Here is a 21,035-nt window from a genome sequence, read left to right on the forward strand (position 1 = left end):
TGCCAAGACCCCTGACAACCTTGCATGTAGTCATGTAGGCAAGGCTTGACTGCAGTCTGAGTCTTGGCAGAATGCCTGGGATTCTTCCTGGAGCAAGGTCGCAATCTTTTCTGTTTGTTTGTTTTAGAGAGAGAGAGAGAGAGGGAGTGGTGCAGGGGGGTGAGGGGGTAGGGAGAGAGAATCTCACGACCCTGAGATCATGACCTGAGCCAAAATCAAGAGTTGGATGCCTAACTGACGGAGCCACCCAAGCGTCCCTAGGTCCCTATCTTGTGGGAAACTCCAAGGATGTTTCTCTTCCATTTCTCTAGTTTTAGTGGAGACTAATGCTTTTCATGTTGCCCTCCCCTTCCCCCCATCACCTCGCCACCTTAGGGTACAGCTGTGGGCTTCTGTGTAAGTCTATGAAACTGCTCAGCTGAAGTGTCAAGTTGATTTGTTAATGCAGAGTGACGCATCACTCATGACACCTATGGTTATTGATCTCTGGGACTAGGGATATCGTCCCATGGGCGTAAGATCCTGCTGATCTTGCTTTTGCTGTCTTTTAAGTATAATAAATGGTCTAAATCCAATTAGAATCTTTTTCTCCTTACTGACCTTATCTACAGATGTGTGGCACTGCCACCAGCTGTTACTTAGAGATCCCTTAACTGCTTGAAATGCCTCACATTTACATTGCCTCTAATGACATGATTTATCACTAGGTCCCTTAAGCCACTCTTACATCATGACAAGCATATAAATCTAACAATAGTCCAATTCTAGAGTTAATATAAAAAAAAACTTGATTATTCAAAAACAAAATTGAGGTTTTACAGGGTAAAATAATTGAAATATCTGTCATTAAACATTATATATATGTATATGTATATATATTATGTATATGTATATATATTATGTATATGTATATATATTATGTATATATTATGTATATGTATATATACACATACAACACATATATGAGTTAAAGTGATAACTTGAAGACTGTGAGAAACATACAAAAGTGTTATATGGGAAGAAAATCAGAACACAAATTTTAATCTGTGTTATTATTTCACAATTTAATTGCGTGTATAAATATGAAACAAATTACAAGGGAACACAGAAAGGAAATATGTTTTGAGGCAATCTGGGTCATGGGAGGATCGTTTACTTTTTTTCTTGTAAAGTTTGTATGATCCAAATGAGAGAAGTTACCTTTAAAATGTAGTCATGTTAGCAAAATTCTTGGGGAAATTATATTGGTGGTCTCAAAATAAAACACAAGCACTAAAGTCATAGAGGCTACTGTTAATTTTTATTAACTCCTCATTCAGGTTGTCACCAGATTCATCACAGAATTATCAAGCACTTTCTGCATGCCAGGGACTGTGCTAATCATCTTACATAGATTATTTCTTCTAATAAGCACAACAGGTACTATTTTTATCACTTCAAGAGTTAATTAGCTTGCTTAGGGGTCACATGCCCAGCCAGAGATGAAGTTAGGATTTCAAGTAGGCAAACTGGCTCCAGAGCTGTGGGATGTAATGGTAGGTAATCTTCATAGAGCGAATGTCAACTTAGATGATGCTATAAATCTAACTCTACACTCTGGAACCTTAGGGGGACAAACACTTGTGCACAATTCCTTCCCATCATTCTAGCATTTCAATTAGATATGTGTGTCAGCGTTTCTCTTACAGCTTGAAAGCTAGATCTAAGACTGCTTAAGCTAGATCTAAGACAGTTTATCATAATGAATCAGTAAGATTCATTTTACGAAACAAAAGCCTCAAACTCGTTGTAACTTCATTCTTTTTGATTGTGATTTTTAAAAAATCACATTGTACTTTAACCCTGTGTAACCTGCAGAAATCTTTGACCAAAAGGAACACGGTTTTTTGTTTTGTTTTCTGTTATGGCCAGTTAGGTACTACGTAGGTGATAAGAACTGAAAATGGAGAAAACAGATTAAAAAATGGAAAACCAGATTGCGAAGGGAAAAGTTCTGAGAAAAATGGAGAGAGGAAAAGTAAGGGGCGCTAAGTTAGGCTGGAAAAGAGAAAGGAATGGGGTGATGAGGGAGGAGGCTCTTTAGGTCAGAAGCAACGTACTTTCTTCTAAGTTCTCGCCACGGGTAAAACAAGATTCAGATGCCCGACCTTGCAAATGTCCTTCAGCTGTTTTATTACAGTTGTCCATAACTTCCCAGCGACTCCATTCGTACCTTTAGTTTCCACTGGTCGGAGTAGCTACAGCAGACATTTGGAGTTTTCAGAGCTGCTGTCGCAGAACGCAAAGAAGCCTTTACTCTCCTTTCAGGGGGCTCAAGATTGCCTACACTGTTGCCTGTAGGCACTTTTTTTTTTTTTTTTTTTTTACCTCAAACCACCCCTGATCCCCCCGTTTATCTTCCTGATGCCGGAGAGTCGACGGAGATGGGGACACTGGACGGGAACTAGGGTTTTGCGTCCCCTTAGGCAAGCCAAATACAGAAGAGCGAGAAGAGAGAGCCAAGACTGCCAGGCGCTGAAAGGGAGAAACTGGATTAGAAGGGAGAGGGGGACACAGGAGAGAACCAGCCTTCCGGCGGCTACCGGCGTTATAACAGCCCCCAGACCAAGCTGTGCAGCCAGTGAGCCGCGGGTTACCACGGCAACCGTGAGGTCTCGCGAGACCGGCGTTGCGCCTGCGCACTGCCGCCGTAGGACTGCGTCCTGAGCCTCCCAGCCACATTCCCAGACTCAGGGCTTTTATAGTTCGGTCTTCGCGAAACTGTGGGCCGACTCTCGATTGTGAGTGACAAGGTGAGATGATGAGATGCGAAGCTCTCTGAGCATTTGGAAGGCGGGGCCAGGGAGGGCGAGGGCTCTGCGCACGCGCGTCGCACGTGGAGGTGGTGCGGTTGCCATCGTGAGTGGGAGCGGGGTGCGGGGGACGTAAGGGGACCGGAGGGGCGCGCCCCGGGTGGGATCCGGCCTGGGAGGCGGCAGAGTGCGGAGGGCGGCGGGCACGCGAGGTCCCGAGGTCTTCCCCGAGACTGCTGTCTCTCGGGCCGCCCCGCGTGAACGGGCGTACTTTCCTGGGCCTTGGTTTACTCTCCTCTGTCTGGAGCTGAGCATCTGTAGGGTACGGGAAATAGTAAGATAAAGCCCACCCTGGTCCTTCAGTGCTCCACAGCCTAGAACCGGGGACGGACCACAAAATAACTAGAGTTTGCGAATCTAAATAGTGAAGAATGAGGGCACTAGATACAGGGCAGCATGCACGGGGAGGGACTCTGGGACAGGAATGCAGCCAGCGGGGACTGGGGCTGTCCTCCCCTCCGCTACCGGATCTAGAGACCGGAGTCCTTCCTCTGCGTTACTCCCGGGTGATAGCACCAAGCCTGGTAGATTCTACCTCTTAACTATTTCAACTCTATGTATTTCTGTCCCATCCCCTCTGCGGCGACTCTAGTGCAGGCCACCGTCGTGCCTACTCTGGGAACCTCTTTGCTCCTTCCACTCTTGGCGAAGGACGCTTCCAGGCCGGGAATCCGCAAAGATCTTTTTGCAGTGCCTTTCAAATCATGGCACTCTTCTGTTTAAACGTTACAGTTGCTTCCCATTTATAAGGTTTGCAAGGACCTTCACCCTCTCGTCCTTGCTTCCTTTCCCTAATACCTCACCCTCTCTAGCATCTCTGCCTCAGCGACGTTGAACTTAATTCGTATCCTTAATGTTCCCTGGGATACTCTTATTTCATACTCCCTTTGGCAGGCATTCTTCAGATGTAGGTTAAAAGGTCAATTTCTCCAGGACCTCTTTTCTGACTCCTTAAGCTAAGTTAGCTTCTGCTGTTTCCTTAGTATTCTGTAGTTCCCGGACTTGAATGTGCACATCTTAGTATGTTATTACCTGCTGATATGTCTTTTTCATGGATTCTAAGCACGGTGAGGCTAGTAACTGTTTTTACTTTAATACTTTATGGCTTGGTGTGTTGTGGATGATCCAGAAATACTTGCTGAAGAAAGGTGGTTGTGGGGGCTGAAGGTGGAAGGGACTAATGTGTATGAGGATGTGGTTAGAAACTGGTGGCCTCGTTCAACAGTAAGTGGTTCAGTGGCGGGGTGTAATCGTGCATGGTGGAAGAGGCTGGTGGATGATGAGGGCCAGAGTGTGGAGGGCCTTGTAGGTCACCTTAAAGGGTTTGCCCTTGATCCTGTATGTAGTGAATGCCTCCAAGACCTAGCTCAAAAGGCACCTCAGCAAAGCCTTCCTATTTTTCTCCTCCAAAACCATTGCGGCTTCTCATCAATCAGTACTTTGTTTTTGGATTATATGGTGTAAGAGTCTGCGTATCTGAACTACTTGGCTCTTGTCTCCCCGCGCTAGATTCTGAAGATGGGAGTTCGTGCCTAGCTTACTCTCCCTCCAGAGCATACAACTCTTAAGTATTTACTTAAGGATTTCCGCATTCTGTGCTGTTTGAGTGCTGAGGCCCATGAGCTGACTTGCAGTTTGGCAAGAGCTCTGTTAGGTCCTATTTGTCTTGTCTTCCTGACCACCTTCAACCTGATGCCGGTCCTCTACCAAGGATTTGGCTGAGCTACTTCCTGACTCCCCGAGCTGGAGGGGAACAATGAGAAAATGGGGGATGAGGAGGGCTGTGCAGCAGGTACCAAGGCTCTGGCAGCACTGGCCTGAACGAAGTCTGACCCTGCCCGGAGGAGCTGAATTTTAGATTTCTGTTAGAAGTTGACTTAGCAGGTGCACTGGATGGAGACCAGTGGAGGTCAGAAAGCCGTTTCTCATGGCTGTCCAGGGTCAAGAGGGAGCCTGTCCTACTCCAGCTGTTCTAACCCTGTTCTGGATCAGACTCACCTGGACAGTTTATTTTTTTTTACAAATACAGGGGCCCTGGTCCTATTCCCAGGGATTCCAATTCAGTACATCCAGGATAAGGACCAACCATTTGTATGTTTTAAAAGGCAACAGGTTATTTTTGAGGTGCAGCCAGGATTGAAAAAGCATAAAGTTCGGGTTTGGAAAAACAATTGTGACTTTGGGCAAGGCATTTAACCCGACTGTTTCTTCACCCACACGTTAGGCAATTCTATAGGAATTTTGTGACAATCAAGTAATAGATGGAGAAAATGCCTTCTAGGTTCTGACACACTCCACAAAGACACCTGCTCTTTGCCATCAGTAGCCTGGTGAGTGGAAGTTCAATTGGAGAGGACTTAATTCTTAATTGTGCATGGGGCATTTTGGGCAAGGCAAGCCTCAGTGGGATAAATGAGCACCTGGAATGAGGGACTGTCTGGAGGGAGAAAATCTGGTCATCTGAAAATAGGGACAGTTCCAGATGCCAGACTTCTCGCGGGCTGGCTCATTTAACTTCCTTCAGTTTTGCCATGTAGGTCACTACGGTTCTTAGCTGAGCACCAGGAAGAAGCAAGGAATAAAACTGAGGGAAGACAAATGCACTTGCTCTGGGAAGGAGAGCCAAGATATGCTCCCTACATCAGTGGTTTATAACATTTTCCCAGGAAGGATCCTTCTTATTTTTCTTTAACGGATTCGTATTTTTGAGTTTCATCACAAAATTTCCCTAGTTTTCCTCAAGTTGCCAGCTGCAGAAGCAGTCAGCTTGGAATAACTGTCCAGAAGCGGGAATATATACCTGTGTATGTGGGAGATGTTTAAGGAAGGATATACAAGAAGCCTAGAGTTCAGGGAGGGAGGGAGACTTACAAAAGGGCATAGAATGAAAGTATCATTTGAATTTGTAATCGTGTACATAGATTACTATGCTGGTTCTTAAAAACCCACACCTGGTTGATTATAAACAGCAGAGGCTTCTGGGCCCACACAGCTTGGGGGCTCCGTGCAGGTGGACTTGTTCGCTGCCTGCACACAGGGGGTGCTCAGGGAGTCTTTGTGGGATGGAGGCCTAACTGGAGAGCAACTCAGAAAATGGTAACAGATTTGTAAGATTAATACCACACAGTCATTAAAAAAGATAATCATGAACAGGTAGAAACATGGAACATTTTTAATAAATGAAATAGGATTTCACTGTGATTGCAGTAATGCAAAACATTTATATATTACCTGTATAAGAATAAAGACAAAGTCATGAAAAAATGGGGAACATAAATTCCTTAATCTTAAAAGAGGTTTAGTGTATGGTCATGTCATTGGTTCTGTATAGTCAGGCTTGCTATAGCCTATCAGGAATCAGAAAGAGTACAAACAAGATATTCTTCTGACATGCACTGCTCATAACACGAATTTACTTTGTCGTCTGCTTCTTAGGAAAGATTTTCAGAATGGCTGCAGCCCCTCAAGCACCGGGGAGGGGCTCTGTTCGGAAGACAAGACCTTTAACGGTAAAGACAGCGCTGAACAACCCATATGCTATCTGCTGGAGTGCACTAGAGAGAGAAGACATGCACTTTATATTACACACCCTTGAAGACAGATTTAAATCGCTTGGGCTTCAGAAGACTGAGGATAAGAAGAAAAAGAAAAAACCGTTTTTAAAAAAACAAAGCCCAGACAAATGTAGCACAGAGGTTGATACGAGTGAGGATCAGAAGGAGAAACAACCAGGAGATAATGAGCAAGGGTCAGGGTGGACTCCTGTCCACATCAGGAAGCAGCTGACCATTGGCGTTAATGAGGTTACCAGAGCTCTGGAAAGGAATGGGCTGCTGCTGGTCCTAGTGTGTAAGTCAGCCAAGCCTGCGCTCATCACCTCACACCTGATTCAGTTAAGTTTGAGCAGATCCGTTCCTGCTTGTCAGGTTCCCCGTCTCAGCGAGACACTCGCACCTGTCATTGGCTTAAAATGTATCCTGGCCTTGGGGTTCAGAAAGGACACCACTGCCTTTGTTGATGAAGTCAAAGCCATAATTCCCCGAGTACCCAGTTTACACGTACCATGGCTTCAAGGCAGACTGGAAGACTCCAGGGAAAAATCAGACACTGAATCTTTGGAAAGCCAAGACAAAGAGATTTTGGAAACTTCCTTTGAAGACCTCTCTAAACATAAAAGGAAGCTTGTTGAAGGTCAGCAGGCTGTTGTGTTACAGCCCCTTAAAATAAAGAAAGTGATTCCAAACCCCAATAAGATAAGGAAACCACCCAAAGGTAAAAAAACGACTTCAAAGTAATCTTCTATAAACTTGTCATTTTGTATAGTTGTAAAACAACACTTCGTAAAGAAGCCTTGAAACTAATAAAATGTGTTATTTTTACATATATTCTTGGGGTACTTTTAGTAACATTCCTTTCATAGGTTTGAGACTATATAAATAGGCTGACACTTAAAAACACTTAAGTGCAGAAAATATTCAAAAGTATGAATATCAAAACAAAAGTTTATTGAAACTAATTTCCATACTTGTATAAATTCATTTTTTAAAAGCCTGGTACAGTGCTTGTAAGCAAGAAATTCTGTATCCTACAACACTTGACATCTTTCTATCAAACTTGGAAAATGTGCCACAGTAAACAGGTTCTAGTTAGTAATGCAGATGAAACTGGATTGGAGATCAATCAGTTTTAAAAGAAAGATACTAAACACCAAGCAATAACATTGTCTTCAGAAACATATCAGGAAAAAATTATTTTTTTACTTCCTGTTGATCTGACTTTCTTTGTAGTAGGCATATGCATGAGCTTATAGGAAAAAGCCAGATGCGGTATTTTGAATGGTTGAAATTCACCCCTTTACGTGGTTAGCTTATTTCCTTGGAAAATTAACATGGGTAAAAAGTATGCTGATAATTAGGTCAAATGAGGCAGGAAGAGAATTAAATAAAGTGAGGAGCTTGAGGTCTCAGAGATGGGTTTGTGCAATTACTGGGGTTCTTCATGTTAGAAAATGGAGCATAATCAATCCTCTTTGTCTGTGTTAAAGTGTCTGCCATTTGCAGTATGTGTTTGGAAAAGGTCCTTTTGTAATTTAGGGGGAAGGTACTGGATTGCTAAAGTGTATTTTCAGCCTAAATTCTGGTTGACTCTTGGATTATGCCACCTCTGTTCTTTTAAATTTCACTAAATGCCATCTTGGCAAAAAAAAGGAGGGGATGGGGAGGGAAAGACACCTCATGGAATAGAGCATTTCCATTGTTGACAAAGATGAAGGACAATGTTTTTTTGAATCTCTAAGACACTGTGTAATGCAGTGAAATTTAATTCTAGTAACTACTTTATAAACACTAGTTTTATCAGTTTTCAATTTTGAAATGTTCATTGGTAATCTAAATTATAAAGAGGCCTTTTAAAGAGGAAAATATGCTATTTATTAATTACTGTATTAAAAGCATCTGAATTCTATAACAACTGGAATTATGTAAACAAAGGAAAAGTGCCAGTTTTATCACGACGTGAGCTTGTGATAAAATTACTGACTGGCAAGTCTGCAATCACCTGAAAACCTACATCATATAAGGCTGTGCCTTAAAAATGAATGGAACACAATTCCCAATGAGAGACTTGACTCCAGATTAAAATCCCATTTACTTCATTCTTGGTGTTTTGGTGGACTGGTTCAGTTTTGCTTCCGAAGCCACTCTCCTTCTGTTAAGAAAGAATGGTAATGCAGTGGAGTCGGAATCGTCCTATATGAGAAGTCTTCTCTAAGGCTCCAAAGAGGTAAACCCCGCCGGCCTGACTGTGCACTACTGTGCAGTCCCCGAGCCCCCTCTAGTGGTAGTCGCAGCTGTGGGTTTGTCTCTAGGACGATGGTGCAGAGTGGCTTTCAGCTCTAGTAAGTCAGGGACGACAATTTTTTTTTTTTCCCCCCTGGTAAATATTTGAGGCCTTTTGGGCCATACAGTTCTGTCAGAATAACTCAACTCTGCCTCTGTAGCGTGAAGCAGCCACAGGTGATACGTAAGCCAACGAGTGTGGCTGTGTCCCAATAAAACTTTATGGATGCTGAGATTTGAGTGTCCTACAATTTTCACATGTCACAAAATGTTATTCCTTTGATTCCCCCCTTCCCGTATCCCCCCCGCTCTCCGCCCCATCCCAGCAACCATTCAAAGATGTGAAAACCATTCTTAGCTCATAGGCTGTACAGAAACAGGTGACAGGCTGGATCTAGCTCATGGGCCAGAGGTTGCTGGCTCCTACCTGATCTAAGAGATGACTGCTTTCATTTGACCACTTAGAACATAAAGGAAAGGCTGTCATGTTGTCTAAAATTAAATTTTTCTGGACAAAGAGCCTAGGCACTGGCACAGTAAAGGCGGGAAGAAGGATCTACTCTGTGGTATCGGAGTCAAAGCCAGTGCTCTGTGGCTTCGTTCGGCATATTCCTGCCCCTCCTTGGACTACCGGCGATATATACATATATATGTACACTGCGAAAACGGGGTTTTCAAATTCTAGATAAAAACACCATCAGTAACAAAATTATGAATACTTATTTACATATAAGATATTTTCCATTAGCATGACAGCTTTCATGATAAATTAAACTCAGCATAAAGGAATATGTGCAATTTTGCATAAGTAATAAAAAACATTCAAACTATCGATGTCCTGATAGCACTAATAAATTCCACTGAGCATTTCTTGTGACTTTAGAGCTTTTATTTTCTTTGCCTGACATCTCTGCTGCTGCTGAGAAGACATGAGTTTGTGCGGCAGCAGCGAAGTCTAGTCACTCACGGGTGTACTCTCAGCACGTGTTTGCACAAAACTTTGCTTTTGAACCAATCCACTGACTGCTGGAGATCAAAGTACACATCTGTGTGTTTATTTGGCAACTCTGCTTCTGGAGGAATAAATGTACTTCCCAGTCCCCAGTACATTTTTATCTCCCTCTATACTTGAACACCCACCTACTCCGTCACCGAGTTATGGAAGGTGCTGATTCCCTAAATGCTCCCAGGGATTCCGTGTAAGGTGACGGGAGCACACATTTTCCACATGGATCCTTTGTTCTGTTACACGGACAGACAGACCAACACTTAATAAAGAGAAATGCAGCAGTTTATCTCCACACAATAGCAAAGATTTTCTTACACAGTTCTGTGACTTCCCTTCAGTCCACAGAAAAACAGTCCCTTTTCTACTTAGTGGAAAAATACCTTCTCTTCATCAAGAGACAGCCCAAAGTCTGAAGATTAGAGGAATGTGCTCTCTGTACCCTTTCATCCCTCCTACAAATGGGTAAACAGTGAGAAAAAAGAATGTTAACATTCTAGCTAGAAATATGTACTATTGGTCACATATGGGTGGTTTTTTTTTCATCTTTTCTGATTGTTACCGACTACATCGATTTCACTTAAGTTGTGCTTTTATTCTTCTTTGGAATGGCAGTTCCAGGAATCATTAAATAGAATATTAACAAATGATGATGTCAGAGTTCTAGAAATAGAAATATCCATCTATTGTAATACTAGTCCAACCTAAAGGGAGGGAAGAAACAGAATGGTAAGAACAGGTAAGCGAGAAAAAATAAATTATAGTACAATAGCTCTGTATTTTTTAAAAGCTACTAAAAAAACGCCTTAATCCTAAGGGCAGCAAGTATGGGATTTCCTAGGGACATTTATTAGGTTTATAAAGGGTGTAGCTATTGCACGTACCTTTTCAGAATCTGTTCCTGGACATCTCCAGTTGTACAAGTAATACTGCAAATTGCCATCTCCTATGCCAAATTTGAGTTTTTCCAAGAAGGTCTTATTTTCCATCAAATCTAGTGCATTGAATACATCAAATCCTTTCTGCCAATGTAAAAAGGATTTCAAATTTTAAACATCAAAGGACTAGAGTGTTTTCTATTATTATGTACTGCAGTGTACCGTTTTATTCCTCTACTAATAGCTCGAATATGCATTTTTAACAAGGTTTAATGTCTACATTCTATGTATAGGTTAAGAACTCAGTTCAAAACTGTCTTAGGATATTTTCAGAAGGAACATTTGCCCAGGGGGCTCCATCTCCAGAGCTGTTAGTTATGGGCCTTTTGAAGTTCTGACTGAGCTAAAGCTTTAAAGACTTTAAATGTGTACTTGGTCTTGGGCTGATGCTGGGAAATAAATTTAGTAAAATTTTAGTAGTAAAAATTGTATTTCTTGAAAATGTTAGGTAAAAATACTATGCAAAATGTGGTATAGATTTCTATTTCTCAGGGGTTTTACCTTAAATCATTTATTATTGGCCTTTTTTGGGGGGAAGTAGTTGAAAAAGAGCAACAGGATCAAAGAATCATAGGATAATGTTGATTTGGAGATGGAAGAGTACTATGTTAAAAAAATGTTTTCAGTTTATCAAAGAAGACACTTTTGACATGTTCTCAATTTCTCATGAATAATATTTTCTCATGTCCAGTAATTACACTGAAATAACTGTCAGCTAATTTCAACTTCTTTAAAAAAAAAAGGTTTATTTGTAGCAAGAATTTAACAATTATCCTAACTACCACACTAAGGAAATAGAAAAATATTGCAAATATAGTAGAGCACATTTTGAATTTAATTCATTTTAAATGCCTTTCTTTTTAATACTAAACTCCTTAATTTTAAAAATAAAATTCCTTTAATTTTAAAATTCAGAGACTATTTAAGTTGAAGTTCAAAAAAGTCTCCTGTTGCTAATTATGCACTGCAACACGAACATGTATATTCCTTTTATCAAGGTACCATGTATTTTTCCTATATTCCTTGTATTATGGGTTTTATGCATTCTTCTATAAGGGTTAAGAGTTTCTAATTTGCACAAAATACCTTTTTGGCTAAGCTGCAATAGAATCAACGATACAAACAGCCTCTGAAGTTTTAAAAGAAAACTCTTATCAAAATTCTCCCTTTGACGGACGGTCAACAGTAACAAATATCTCAAATGAATTGCACCCGTGCAGAAGGAGCTCTAGTAAGAGGTTTTATATACTTTGGCACACATATTTGGAGAAACACCCAGGACAAAAAGGGAGGGGGCCGCTTACCAATTTGGCTATAATGAGCGCATCACTCATGAGGTCCAGCAGGGGCGTCTCCGTGTGAATGTTGTAGAAGGAGTAGGCGGCCTTGAGGCTCTTGTGCGCAGGGTGGTGCATGACTGTGGAGGGGAGTGTGTAGAAGCTCAGGAAGTCAGTTAGTTTACCACTGGAGTTCTAAAGGACAAAGGTAACGTCAGGTAAATACCTCCTTGAACATGCTGCATCCACGCATTTAAGCTCACTTTTTGATTTTTGACGTGTACCGTAACTTGCTGTTAGAACAAAAAGCAACAACTCCTACTACCTCTCTCTCAGCAGTCTGTTTGGGGGCCCCGAGGGTGGGCTGGGTAGAACCTGAGAAGAGCACGGTGTTGTACCTTTCTTAGCCTACTGGTAGCTGGCTGTCTGCATAACATTCTTAAGAAGCAGAATGTTCTTTTATTTTTATTTATTTTTTTAAAGATTTTATTTATTTATATGACAGAGAGAGACACAGTGAGAGACGGAACACAAGCAGGGGGAGCGGGAGAGGGAGAAGCAGGCTTCCCACGGAGCAGGGAGCCCCATGTGGGACTCGATCCCAGGACCCTGGGACCATGACCTGAGCCGAAGGCAGACATGTAACGACTGTGCCACCCAGGCGCCCCAGAAGGAGAACGTTCTAAAAGGAAAGTTTCCTCTAGCTCAACTCCGGAGTCTCCCTAGACCTAGGGAACAGGGATGAAAGTAGATTCACTGTTTTTGTAGAAACAAAAGCTCTAGGGATTGGAAGGCTGCCTTTTCCAACTCAAAGATACCGTATCATACTAACATCTTCTTGGCACAAAGCAAGAATTGTATCAGCGTAAAGTGAAGGTGGAGAGAGTCTGGAAGCTGTTTTGAGAAACTTGTGAAAGGCATCAGTACCACACCCGAACATGCACCTGTGAATCTGAAGCCACCAAAAATCAAAAGGGACGCAAACGATGGTCTTGGTTTCATCATCACTGGGATACCTGTTAATACAAGAAATGAGCCAGTACTGTTTGCATTGCTTTAATTAGCTGTGGTGGCCTACACAGTTGGCATACAACTCAAACTATGCTATGCCTGAATTACACAGCTGAACAGGCTATACCACATGTATGCTCTTGCTAGTATTTCTTTCACCCGAAAAGAAAATTCCATATGGATGCATTATTTGGCTTTTGAATGCTTCTGATTTATGAAACCGTTTTTCAGTCACTAAGAAATTAAAGACATCTCGCTAAAGTAATTCTCTACTGCTCTGTATTAGCAGCTCAGTATTCGTGATGAATTGAAGACCTAAACTTTCAGCTTCAATAAGGATTTTCGGCTCAAAAAATTGAAACTGAAAACCAAAACTCACTGGATGGGCTCAGTAGTGGAGTAGAGATGACAGAGGACAGAAATCACTGCACTTGAAGAATTCAGTAGAATTTACCCAGTCTGAACACGAGAGAGAAAACAGACTGGAAAAAAAAAAATGAATTAAGTCTTGGGGATCGTGGGACAGTAACAAAGATCCGACATTCCTATCACTGGAGTCCCAGAAGAGAAAGAAAAATGTGGGGGCTGTGAAAAAAATGGGTGAAAGCTTCCCAGATTTGGCAAAACACACACAACAGAATCAAGAAGCTGAGTGAACCTTAACAGGAAAAACCCAAAGAAATCTACTCCAGGATGCATCCTAATTAAATTTCTGAAAACTAAAGACAAAAGCCTTGAAAGTAGTCACAGAGAAAAGGCATTACCTACAAGAGAATACCACTTTATATGACAGCAGATTTCTCATATGAAACCACAGAGGCCAGAAGGAAGTGGAACATTTTTTTGTTTGTTTTTTTAAGTAGGCTGCATGCCCAGTGTGGAGCCCTGTGCGGGGCTTGAACTCAGGATCCTGAGATTAAGACCCCAGCTGAGATCGAATTGGACACATAAACTGACTGAGCCACCCAGGCACCCCAGTGGCACATTTTTAAAAAATTTATTTATTTGAGAGGGAGCATGCGCAAGCACACACGAGTCCGTGGAGGAACAGAGGGAGAGCGAGAGAATCTTGAGCATACTCCACGCTGAGTGTGGAGCCCCATGTAGGGCTCAATCTCACAACCCTGAGAGATCATGACCTGAACTGAACCTTGACTGACTGTGCCCCCCAGGCACCCTCCAGTGGCACAACATTTTTAAGGGCTGAAAGAAACGAATGATCAGCCATGAATTCTGCATCTGGTGAAACTATTCTTCAGGAATGAAGAAGAAATAAGGACATTCTCAGACAAATGAAAACTAAAAGACTTTGTTGCTAGCAGACATACCTTTAAGACCGGCCAAAGAACATTCTCCATACAGAAATGCAATAATAACAGAAGAAATCTTAGAGTGTCAGGAAGAAGGAACAACAGAGCAGAACTCTTGTTATATGCTGTAAACTATGCTTCTCCTCATGAGTTTTCTAAATCTACTTGACGACTGAAACACAAGTTGTAACACCATCTGATACTCAAAGACAATATTTAAAAAGTCAAGAAGATAAAGGGATCTGATGGAAGTAAGGTCACTTGACGTGATAAAATGTTGACACCAATCAACTGTGATAAGTCACCATATTCCTATATATAGGAATACTCAGAGTAACCATCATACAAACTACACAAATACGCTCAAACGCACCATAAATACATCAAGACAGAATCCTAAAAAAATATTCAAGTAACCCCTAAGAAGGCAAGGAAAAAGAAACAAGAGGAATAAGAATCAGAGGAAACAAACAGAAAACAAATAATAAAATGGCAGACTTAAGCTCTAGCCTATCAGTAATTATCAAATATAAAGGGTCTAAATATAACAATCAAAAGAAAGACTGGCAGAGTGGATAAACAAACACGGTTCAACCACATGCTGTTTGTAAGAAACTTTCAGTTCAATGACGTAGATAAGCTGAAAGTAAAAGGGCTGTAAGAGATATACCATGCACTACTTTAATCTTAAAGTAGTAGGAATGATGGGGTGCCTGGGTGGCGCAGCTGGTTAAGCATCTCCGACTCTTGATTTTGGCTCAGGTTGTGACCTCGGGGTTGTGAGACAGCCCCATGTTGGGCACCACGCTCAGGGCCGAGTCTGCTTAAGTTTCATTCTCCCTCTCCCTCTGCCCCTCCCCACCATGCATGCTCTCTCTCTCAAATAAATCTTTAAAACAGTAGGAGTGACTATATTTATATCCAATAAAGTAGAGTTCACACAAAGAAAATTACTAGAGACAAAGAGGGGTATTACATTCTGATAAAAAGATTGATCCCCTGAGAAGACATAAAGGTCCTATATGTATTAAGTACTAAACAGGACCCTCAGAATACATAAAAAAAAAAACCCTGATAGACGTGGAAGGAGAAATAGACAAGTCCAAAGATATAGCTGGGGACTTGCACACCCTCTCATCAACTGACAGAGCTGCTAGAAAGAAAATCATCAAGGAGGTAGAAAATCTGAATAATATAATAGGATCTAAATGACATACATAGAACACTCCACCTAAAAAGAGTAGAATATACACTTCACACACATTCACCAAGATAGACCATTTGGGCCTAAAATAAGCCTCAAGAACCTTAACAGAGCTGAAATCATACAGAGTGTCTTCTCCAACATAATGGAATGAAACTAGAAATCAATAGGAAATCTCTCAGAAGTCAAAGTTGAACAACAGAATTCTAAATAATCCAAGGCTCAAAGAGGAAGTTTCAAAATAAATTTAAAAAAATACAGGGGCACCTGGGTGGCCCATTTGGTTAAGCATCTGCCTTCGGCTCAGGTCATGATCTCAGGGTCCTGGGATGGAGCCCTACATCGGGCTCCCTGCTCCACGGGAAGCCTGCTTCTCCCTCTCTCTCTGCCCCTCACCCCCCTGCTCGTGTGCACTCTCTGTCTGTCTCTCAAATAAATAAAATCTTTAAAAATAAACAAATACATATATACATAGAACCAAATGAAAATGAAAATATGACATACCAAAATATGTAGGATGAAGCTAGAGCAGTGCAGGGAGGGACATTTATAGAACTACATGCTTACACTATAACAGGGAAAGGTCTCAATGATCTAAATCCCTCCCTCAAGGGACAAGAAAAGGAAGAGCAAAAGAAGCCCAAAGCAAGCAGAAGGAAGGAAATAATAAACATAAGATCAGAAATCAATGACACTGAAAACAGGAAAACAGAAAATCAATAAAACAAAAGCCTTGTTCTTTGGGGGGGAATCAAAATTGATTTGATATAACACTAACAAGACCAACAAACATAAAAAGAGAAAAGATACAAATCGTCAATATCAGGAATGAAATAAACATTATCACTATAAATCCTTTGGCCAAACAGACACATGAAGAAGTGCTCAACATCACTCAGCATCAGGGAAATCCAAATCAAAACCTCAATGAGATACCACCTCACACCAGTCAGAATGGCTAAAATTAACAAGTCAGGAAGCGACAGATGTTGGTGAGGATGTGGAGAAAGAGGAACCCTCCTACACTGTTGGTGGGAATGCAAGCTGGTGCAGCCACTCTCAAAAACAGTATGGAGGTTCCTCAAAAAGTTGAAAATAGAACTACCCTACGACCCAGCAATTGCACTACTGTGTATTTACCCCAAAGATACAAATGTAGTAATCCAAAGGGGCACCTGCACTCCAATGTTTATAGCAGCAATGTCCAGAATAGCCAAACTATGGAAAGAGCCCAGATATCCATCAACAGATGAGTAGATAAAGAAGATGTGGTATATATTTACAATGGAATATTATGCAGCCATCGAAAAATAAAATCTTTCCATTTGCAACAATGTGGATGGAACTAGAGGGTATTATGCTAAGTGAAATAAGTCAATCAGAGAAAGATAAGTATCATATGATCTCACTGATATGAGGATTTTGAGAAACAAGACAGAGGATCATAGGGGAAGGGAGGGAAAAATGAAACAAGACCAAACCAGAGAGGGAGACAAACCATAAGAGACTCTTAATCTCAGGAAACAAACTGAGGGTTGCTGGAGTGGAGGGGGTGGGAGAGATGCGGTGGGTGGGTGATGGACATTGGGGAGGGTATGTGCTATGGTGAGCGCTGTGAATTGTGTAAGACTGATGAATCACAGACCTGTACCCCTGAAACAAATAATACATTACATGTTAATAAAAAAATTAAAAAAAAATCCTTTGGCCAGTAAAAGGACAAAAGAATAATTAAGCAACTTTACTCTTATAAATTTGACAATCTAGAAGAAATGGACCAATTCCTCAAGAACCACAGCCTATTAAAATGCAATCAAGATGAAATAGATCACTTGAATAGTCCTATACCATTACAGAAATGGAACTTACTTTAACAAAAAAGAATTCTCTAAGGTCAGACGGTGTCAAGTGGAGAATTCTAGCAAATATTTAAAGTATTATCACCAATTCTATACAATCTCTTCTAGAAGAAAAGGGAGGGAACACTTCCCAACTCATTTTATGAGGCCGGAATTACCCTGATACCAAAACCAGACAAAAGCAGTATTAAAAAAAAAAGGAGAAACTGCAGACCAGTATCTCTGTTGAACTCAACAAATACTCAAAATGTTAGCAATCCAAATCCAACAATGTATAAAAAAATTTATACACCATAACCAAATGGGTTTTTTCTAGGAATGCCAAGAGTAGTCAAACATGTGAAAATCAACCACTGTAATATACCACATCAACAGACTAAAGAAGAAAAATCACATGATCATATCAATTGAAGCAGAAATAGCAATGGACAAAATCCAACACCCATTCATGATAAGAACTCAGCAAGTTAGGAATCAGGGAAATTCTCTCAAATTGGTAAGAAGCATCTACAAAAATCCTCCAGCTAATGCCACGCCTCATGGCAGAAGACTGAATGCTTTTCCACTAATACCAGTAACAAGGATGTCGACCTTTACCACTCTTATTCAACAAAGTACTGGGAGATCTACCCCCTGCAATAAGGCAAGAAGAACAAATAGATGGGAAGGGAAGAAATGTAATTGTCCCTATTTGCAGGTGACATGACTGTCTATGTAGAAATCCCAAGAAATCTACACATAAACTCCTGGACCTATTAAGTGATTTCAGCAAGGATGCAGGATACAAGATCAACACAGAAGAAGCAACTGCACTCTATGCACTGACAATGAACATGCAGAAACCAAAATTAAAGACATAATACTATTTATAATTGCTCTAAGGAAAATCAAATATGTAAGGTATACACTTAAGAAAACATATACAGGATCTGGATGCTGAATATCATTAAATGCTGATAAAATTCAAAAGTTCTAAATAAATATAGAGACATATCGTGTTCATGGACTGGAAGACTCATGAATTCTCCCCAAATTAATCTAAAGATTTAATGTCATTCTTATCAAAATCCCAGCAAGGTACTTCATAGACAAAAACAAGCTTATTCTGAAATTTATATGGAAGGGTGAAAGAAATAGATTAAAACAATCTTGACAGAAAGAATGAAGTGGGACGAATCACTCTACCTATCAAGACTTATACAGAACTATAGTAATCAAGAGAGTGTGGTGTTGGTGGGGGGACAGACACCAGAGATCAATGGAACAGAAGAGAGAACCCAGAAATAGAGCCCAATACAAATATTAGCATTCAACATATGGAAAAACCTTTAGAAACCAAGAAGATTACAGGTAAAAAGAGGCAAAGTATATGCCCGGCATAAAAATGGCTAGCAGATTTATGAGATGATGTTCAAATTCATTAGTAATAAGAACATACAAATTAAAAACAAGATATCACTTGATACCCATCAGACTGGCCTAAATTTAAAGTCTGGTAATAACCAAATGTGCGCGAGGATCTGTGGAAACAGGACCTCCCCAACACTGCTAGGAGATACTCTGATGAGCTGTATGACAACATAGCTCGACCTCTGAGTATATACCCGAGGGCAGCAGTTCTCAAAATGTGGTCTGTGAACCCCTGTGGGTATCTGAGACCCTTCCAGGAGTCCGAGGAATCAAAACGATTTTCCTAACAGCACTACGAAGTTATCTGCCTTGTTCACTGTGTGGACATCTGCACCAAGAATGCAGGAGCGATGGTGCCACCACCATCCGGGCCTCGGCACCAAACCGTGCCGGTGGTCTTCTTACTCTTCACCACCACACACTCACGGTTTAAAAAAAAAAAAAAAAAGGTTTCACTTAAGCACGTCCTTGAATAAGAATTCTTAACAGTATTAACTCCCGACACTTAACAACTCATCCTTTCCCATCCTGTGTGATGGCATGGGATGAAGCACACAAAGCAGTTCTGTTGCCTACTGAAAGGGCAGTCTTTTTATTTTTCTAGGAAAACTCTCATTTTCCTTGAGTTTGCTGTCTCAAAGAGAAGCCTGTAGGCGACAGAGGTGTGAGCTGAACTAGCCACTTTTTTCATGGAACACCACTCAAAAAGAGGACTAACAAACTCCGGTCATTGAAACTTGGGTATTTGGCACATCTTGGAAATCAATGATGCGATCCTATCACTTCAAGGAAAATACTGGTGGGATTTGTTGCCAGTGATAAAATTTGAGCTTTCAGAGTACAACTTTGTCTGGAAAAACCTGTATCCTCCACCATGAACTGTATTATATACTTTTCTGATGACAATGGTGGGGATATCAATGAATGAGACTTTTTGATATTATATAATGAACTGTTAGCATCTAGAAGATCTTTTTAACTCAGTGAATCGGTATTTTCCAAATGATCAATATATGATGTTACAAACTCGTACACTGGTAAAGGAATGATCAAAGGACAAGACAGACCAATGGATTTTAATCAAACAGAGTATGCAAAGTTCATTAATATGCTTTCAGGTAGAGAATATTCAAAACAATCTGAATAGGCTACTAAAATATTCATTCTTTTCCATATCGTCAATACTTCATGTGAAGGATTTTTTTTCACACACGTCGGCCAAAATAATTTATCACAATAGACAGAATGCAGAAGTAGATATGAGAGCCCAGCTGTCGTCTAGTAAATCAGACATTAAAGAGATATGCAAAAATATAAAACATACCATTCTTAATTTTGTTGCTTTGGGAAACAGTTATTTTTCATAAAAAATATGTTATTTAGGTAACGTGTTTATTATTGTTATTAAATGAAATATATATTTTTTCAATTATTTATTCTCTTTCAAAACTAAGATATAATTGACATATAATATTATATTACTTTCAAGTGTACAAGATAATGATTCGATATTTGTATACATTGCAAAATGATCACCACAGTAAGTTTAGTTAAAATCTACCACCGCATGTAGTAACAACTTTTTTTCTTGTGATAAGAACTTTTAAGGTCTGCTCCCTTAGCAACTTTCAAATATGCGACACAGTCTTAACTATAGTCACCATGCTGTACATTACATCCTCATGACTTATTTATTTTATAACTGGAAACTTGTACCTTTTGACCCTCTTCAACCATTTCGCCCACCCTCTACGTCTGGCAACCACCAATCCTGTTTTCTCCATCTGTGAATTTTGGATTGTTTTTTTTTTTTTATTCTACATATAAGTGAGATCATACAGCATTTGGCTTTCTCTGATTTATAAAATAATAATATTAAAAATTTTTGCTTCAATTTTCAATGTAGTAAGTACCTGTAAATATAATCCACAAAAATAAAAGCTCTTTGGGGTCCTCAATAATTCTTCAGAGTGAATGAGTCCTGAGATCAAAAACTTTGAGAACTGCTGTCCTGGAGAAACTAACCACAAATGCATAAAGATTTGTGCTTAAACTTTTGCATAGTAAAGGAAATAGTCGAGAAAACCAAAAAACAACCGACAGAATCGGAGAGGATATTTGCAAATGACATAACAGATAAAGGGCTAGTATCTAAAATCTATAAAGAACTTATCAAACTCAACACCCAAAGAACAAATAATCCAATCAAGAAATGGGCAGAAGACACGAAAAGACTTTTCTGCAAAGAAAACATCCAAATGGCCAACAGACACATGAAAAAGTGCTCAACATCACTCAGCATCAGGGAAATACAAATCAAAACCTCAATGA

The 21,035-nt window shown here is 40.5% G+C and overlaps 2 protein-coding genes across 7 annotated transcripts in view; one reads left to right on the top strand and one right to left on the bottom strand.

Moving 5' to 3' along the window:
* Window positions 1–2,690: 2,690 nt before the first annotated feature.
* On the top strand, window positions 2,691–7,225 carry RPP38 (ribonuclease P/MRP subunit p38). Of its 3 annotated transcripts, XM_032425617.1 has the most exons (3): window positions 2,876–2,898; window positions 5,077–5,182; window positions 6,288–7,225. In XM_032425617.1, the coding sequence occupies exon 3, from the start codon at window positions 6,302–6,304 to the stop codon at window positions 7,145–7,147; it is 846 nt and encodes a 281-aa protein (XP_032281508.1). In that variant the 5' UTR covers window positions 2,876–2,898; window positions 5,077–5,182; window positions 6,288–6,301; the 3' UTR covers window positions 7,148–7,225. The 3 variants fall into 3 exon arrangements, with proteins under 3 accessions (XP_032281507.1, XP_032281509.1, XP_032281508.1); XM_032425616.1 differs by lacking the exons at window positions 2,876–2,898; window positions 5,077–5,182 and adding an exon at window positions 2,691–2,792; XM_032425618.1 differs by lacking the exon at window positions 5,077–5,182 and having other exon boundaries at window positions 2,866–2,898.
* Window positions 7,226–10,307: 3,082 nt separating this feature from the next.
* NMT2 (N-myristoyltransferase 2) overlaps window positions 10,308–21,035 on the bottom strand; it is a 63,407-nt gene continuing 52,679 nt past the window's right edge. For 3 of the 4 annotated variants that reach the window (XM_032425613.1, XM_032425612.1, XM_032425615.1), the window contains 3 exons: window positions 11,938–12,105; window positions 10,580–10,717; window positions 10,308–10,399 (listed from right to left, as the gene is read on the bottom strand). In XM_032425613.1, the coding sequence (XP_032281504.1) occupies window positions 10,379–10,399; window positions 10,580–10,717; window positions 11,938–12,105 (327 nt within the window). In that variant the 3' untranslated portion in view covers window positions 10,308–10,378. Of the gene's footprint in view, window positions 10,400–10,579; window positions 10,718–11,937; window positions 12,106–21,035 lie in introns of those variants that run through there. The other variant, XM_032425614.1, reaches the window with a different exon arrangement.

The sequence above is a fragment of the Phoca vitulina genome, unplaced genomic scaffold (assembly GCF_004348235.1).
Source record: "Phoca vitulina isolate PV1807 unplaced genomic scaffold, GSC_HSeal_1.0 scaffold33, whole genome shotgun sequence".
Lineage (NCBI taxonomy): Eukaryota > Metazoa > Chordata > Mammalia > Carnivora > Phocidae > Phoca > Phoca vitulina.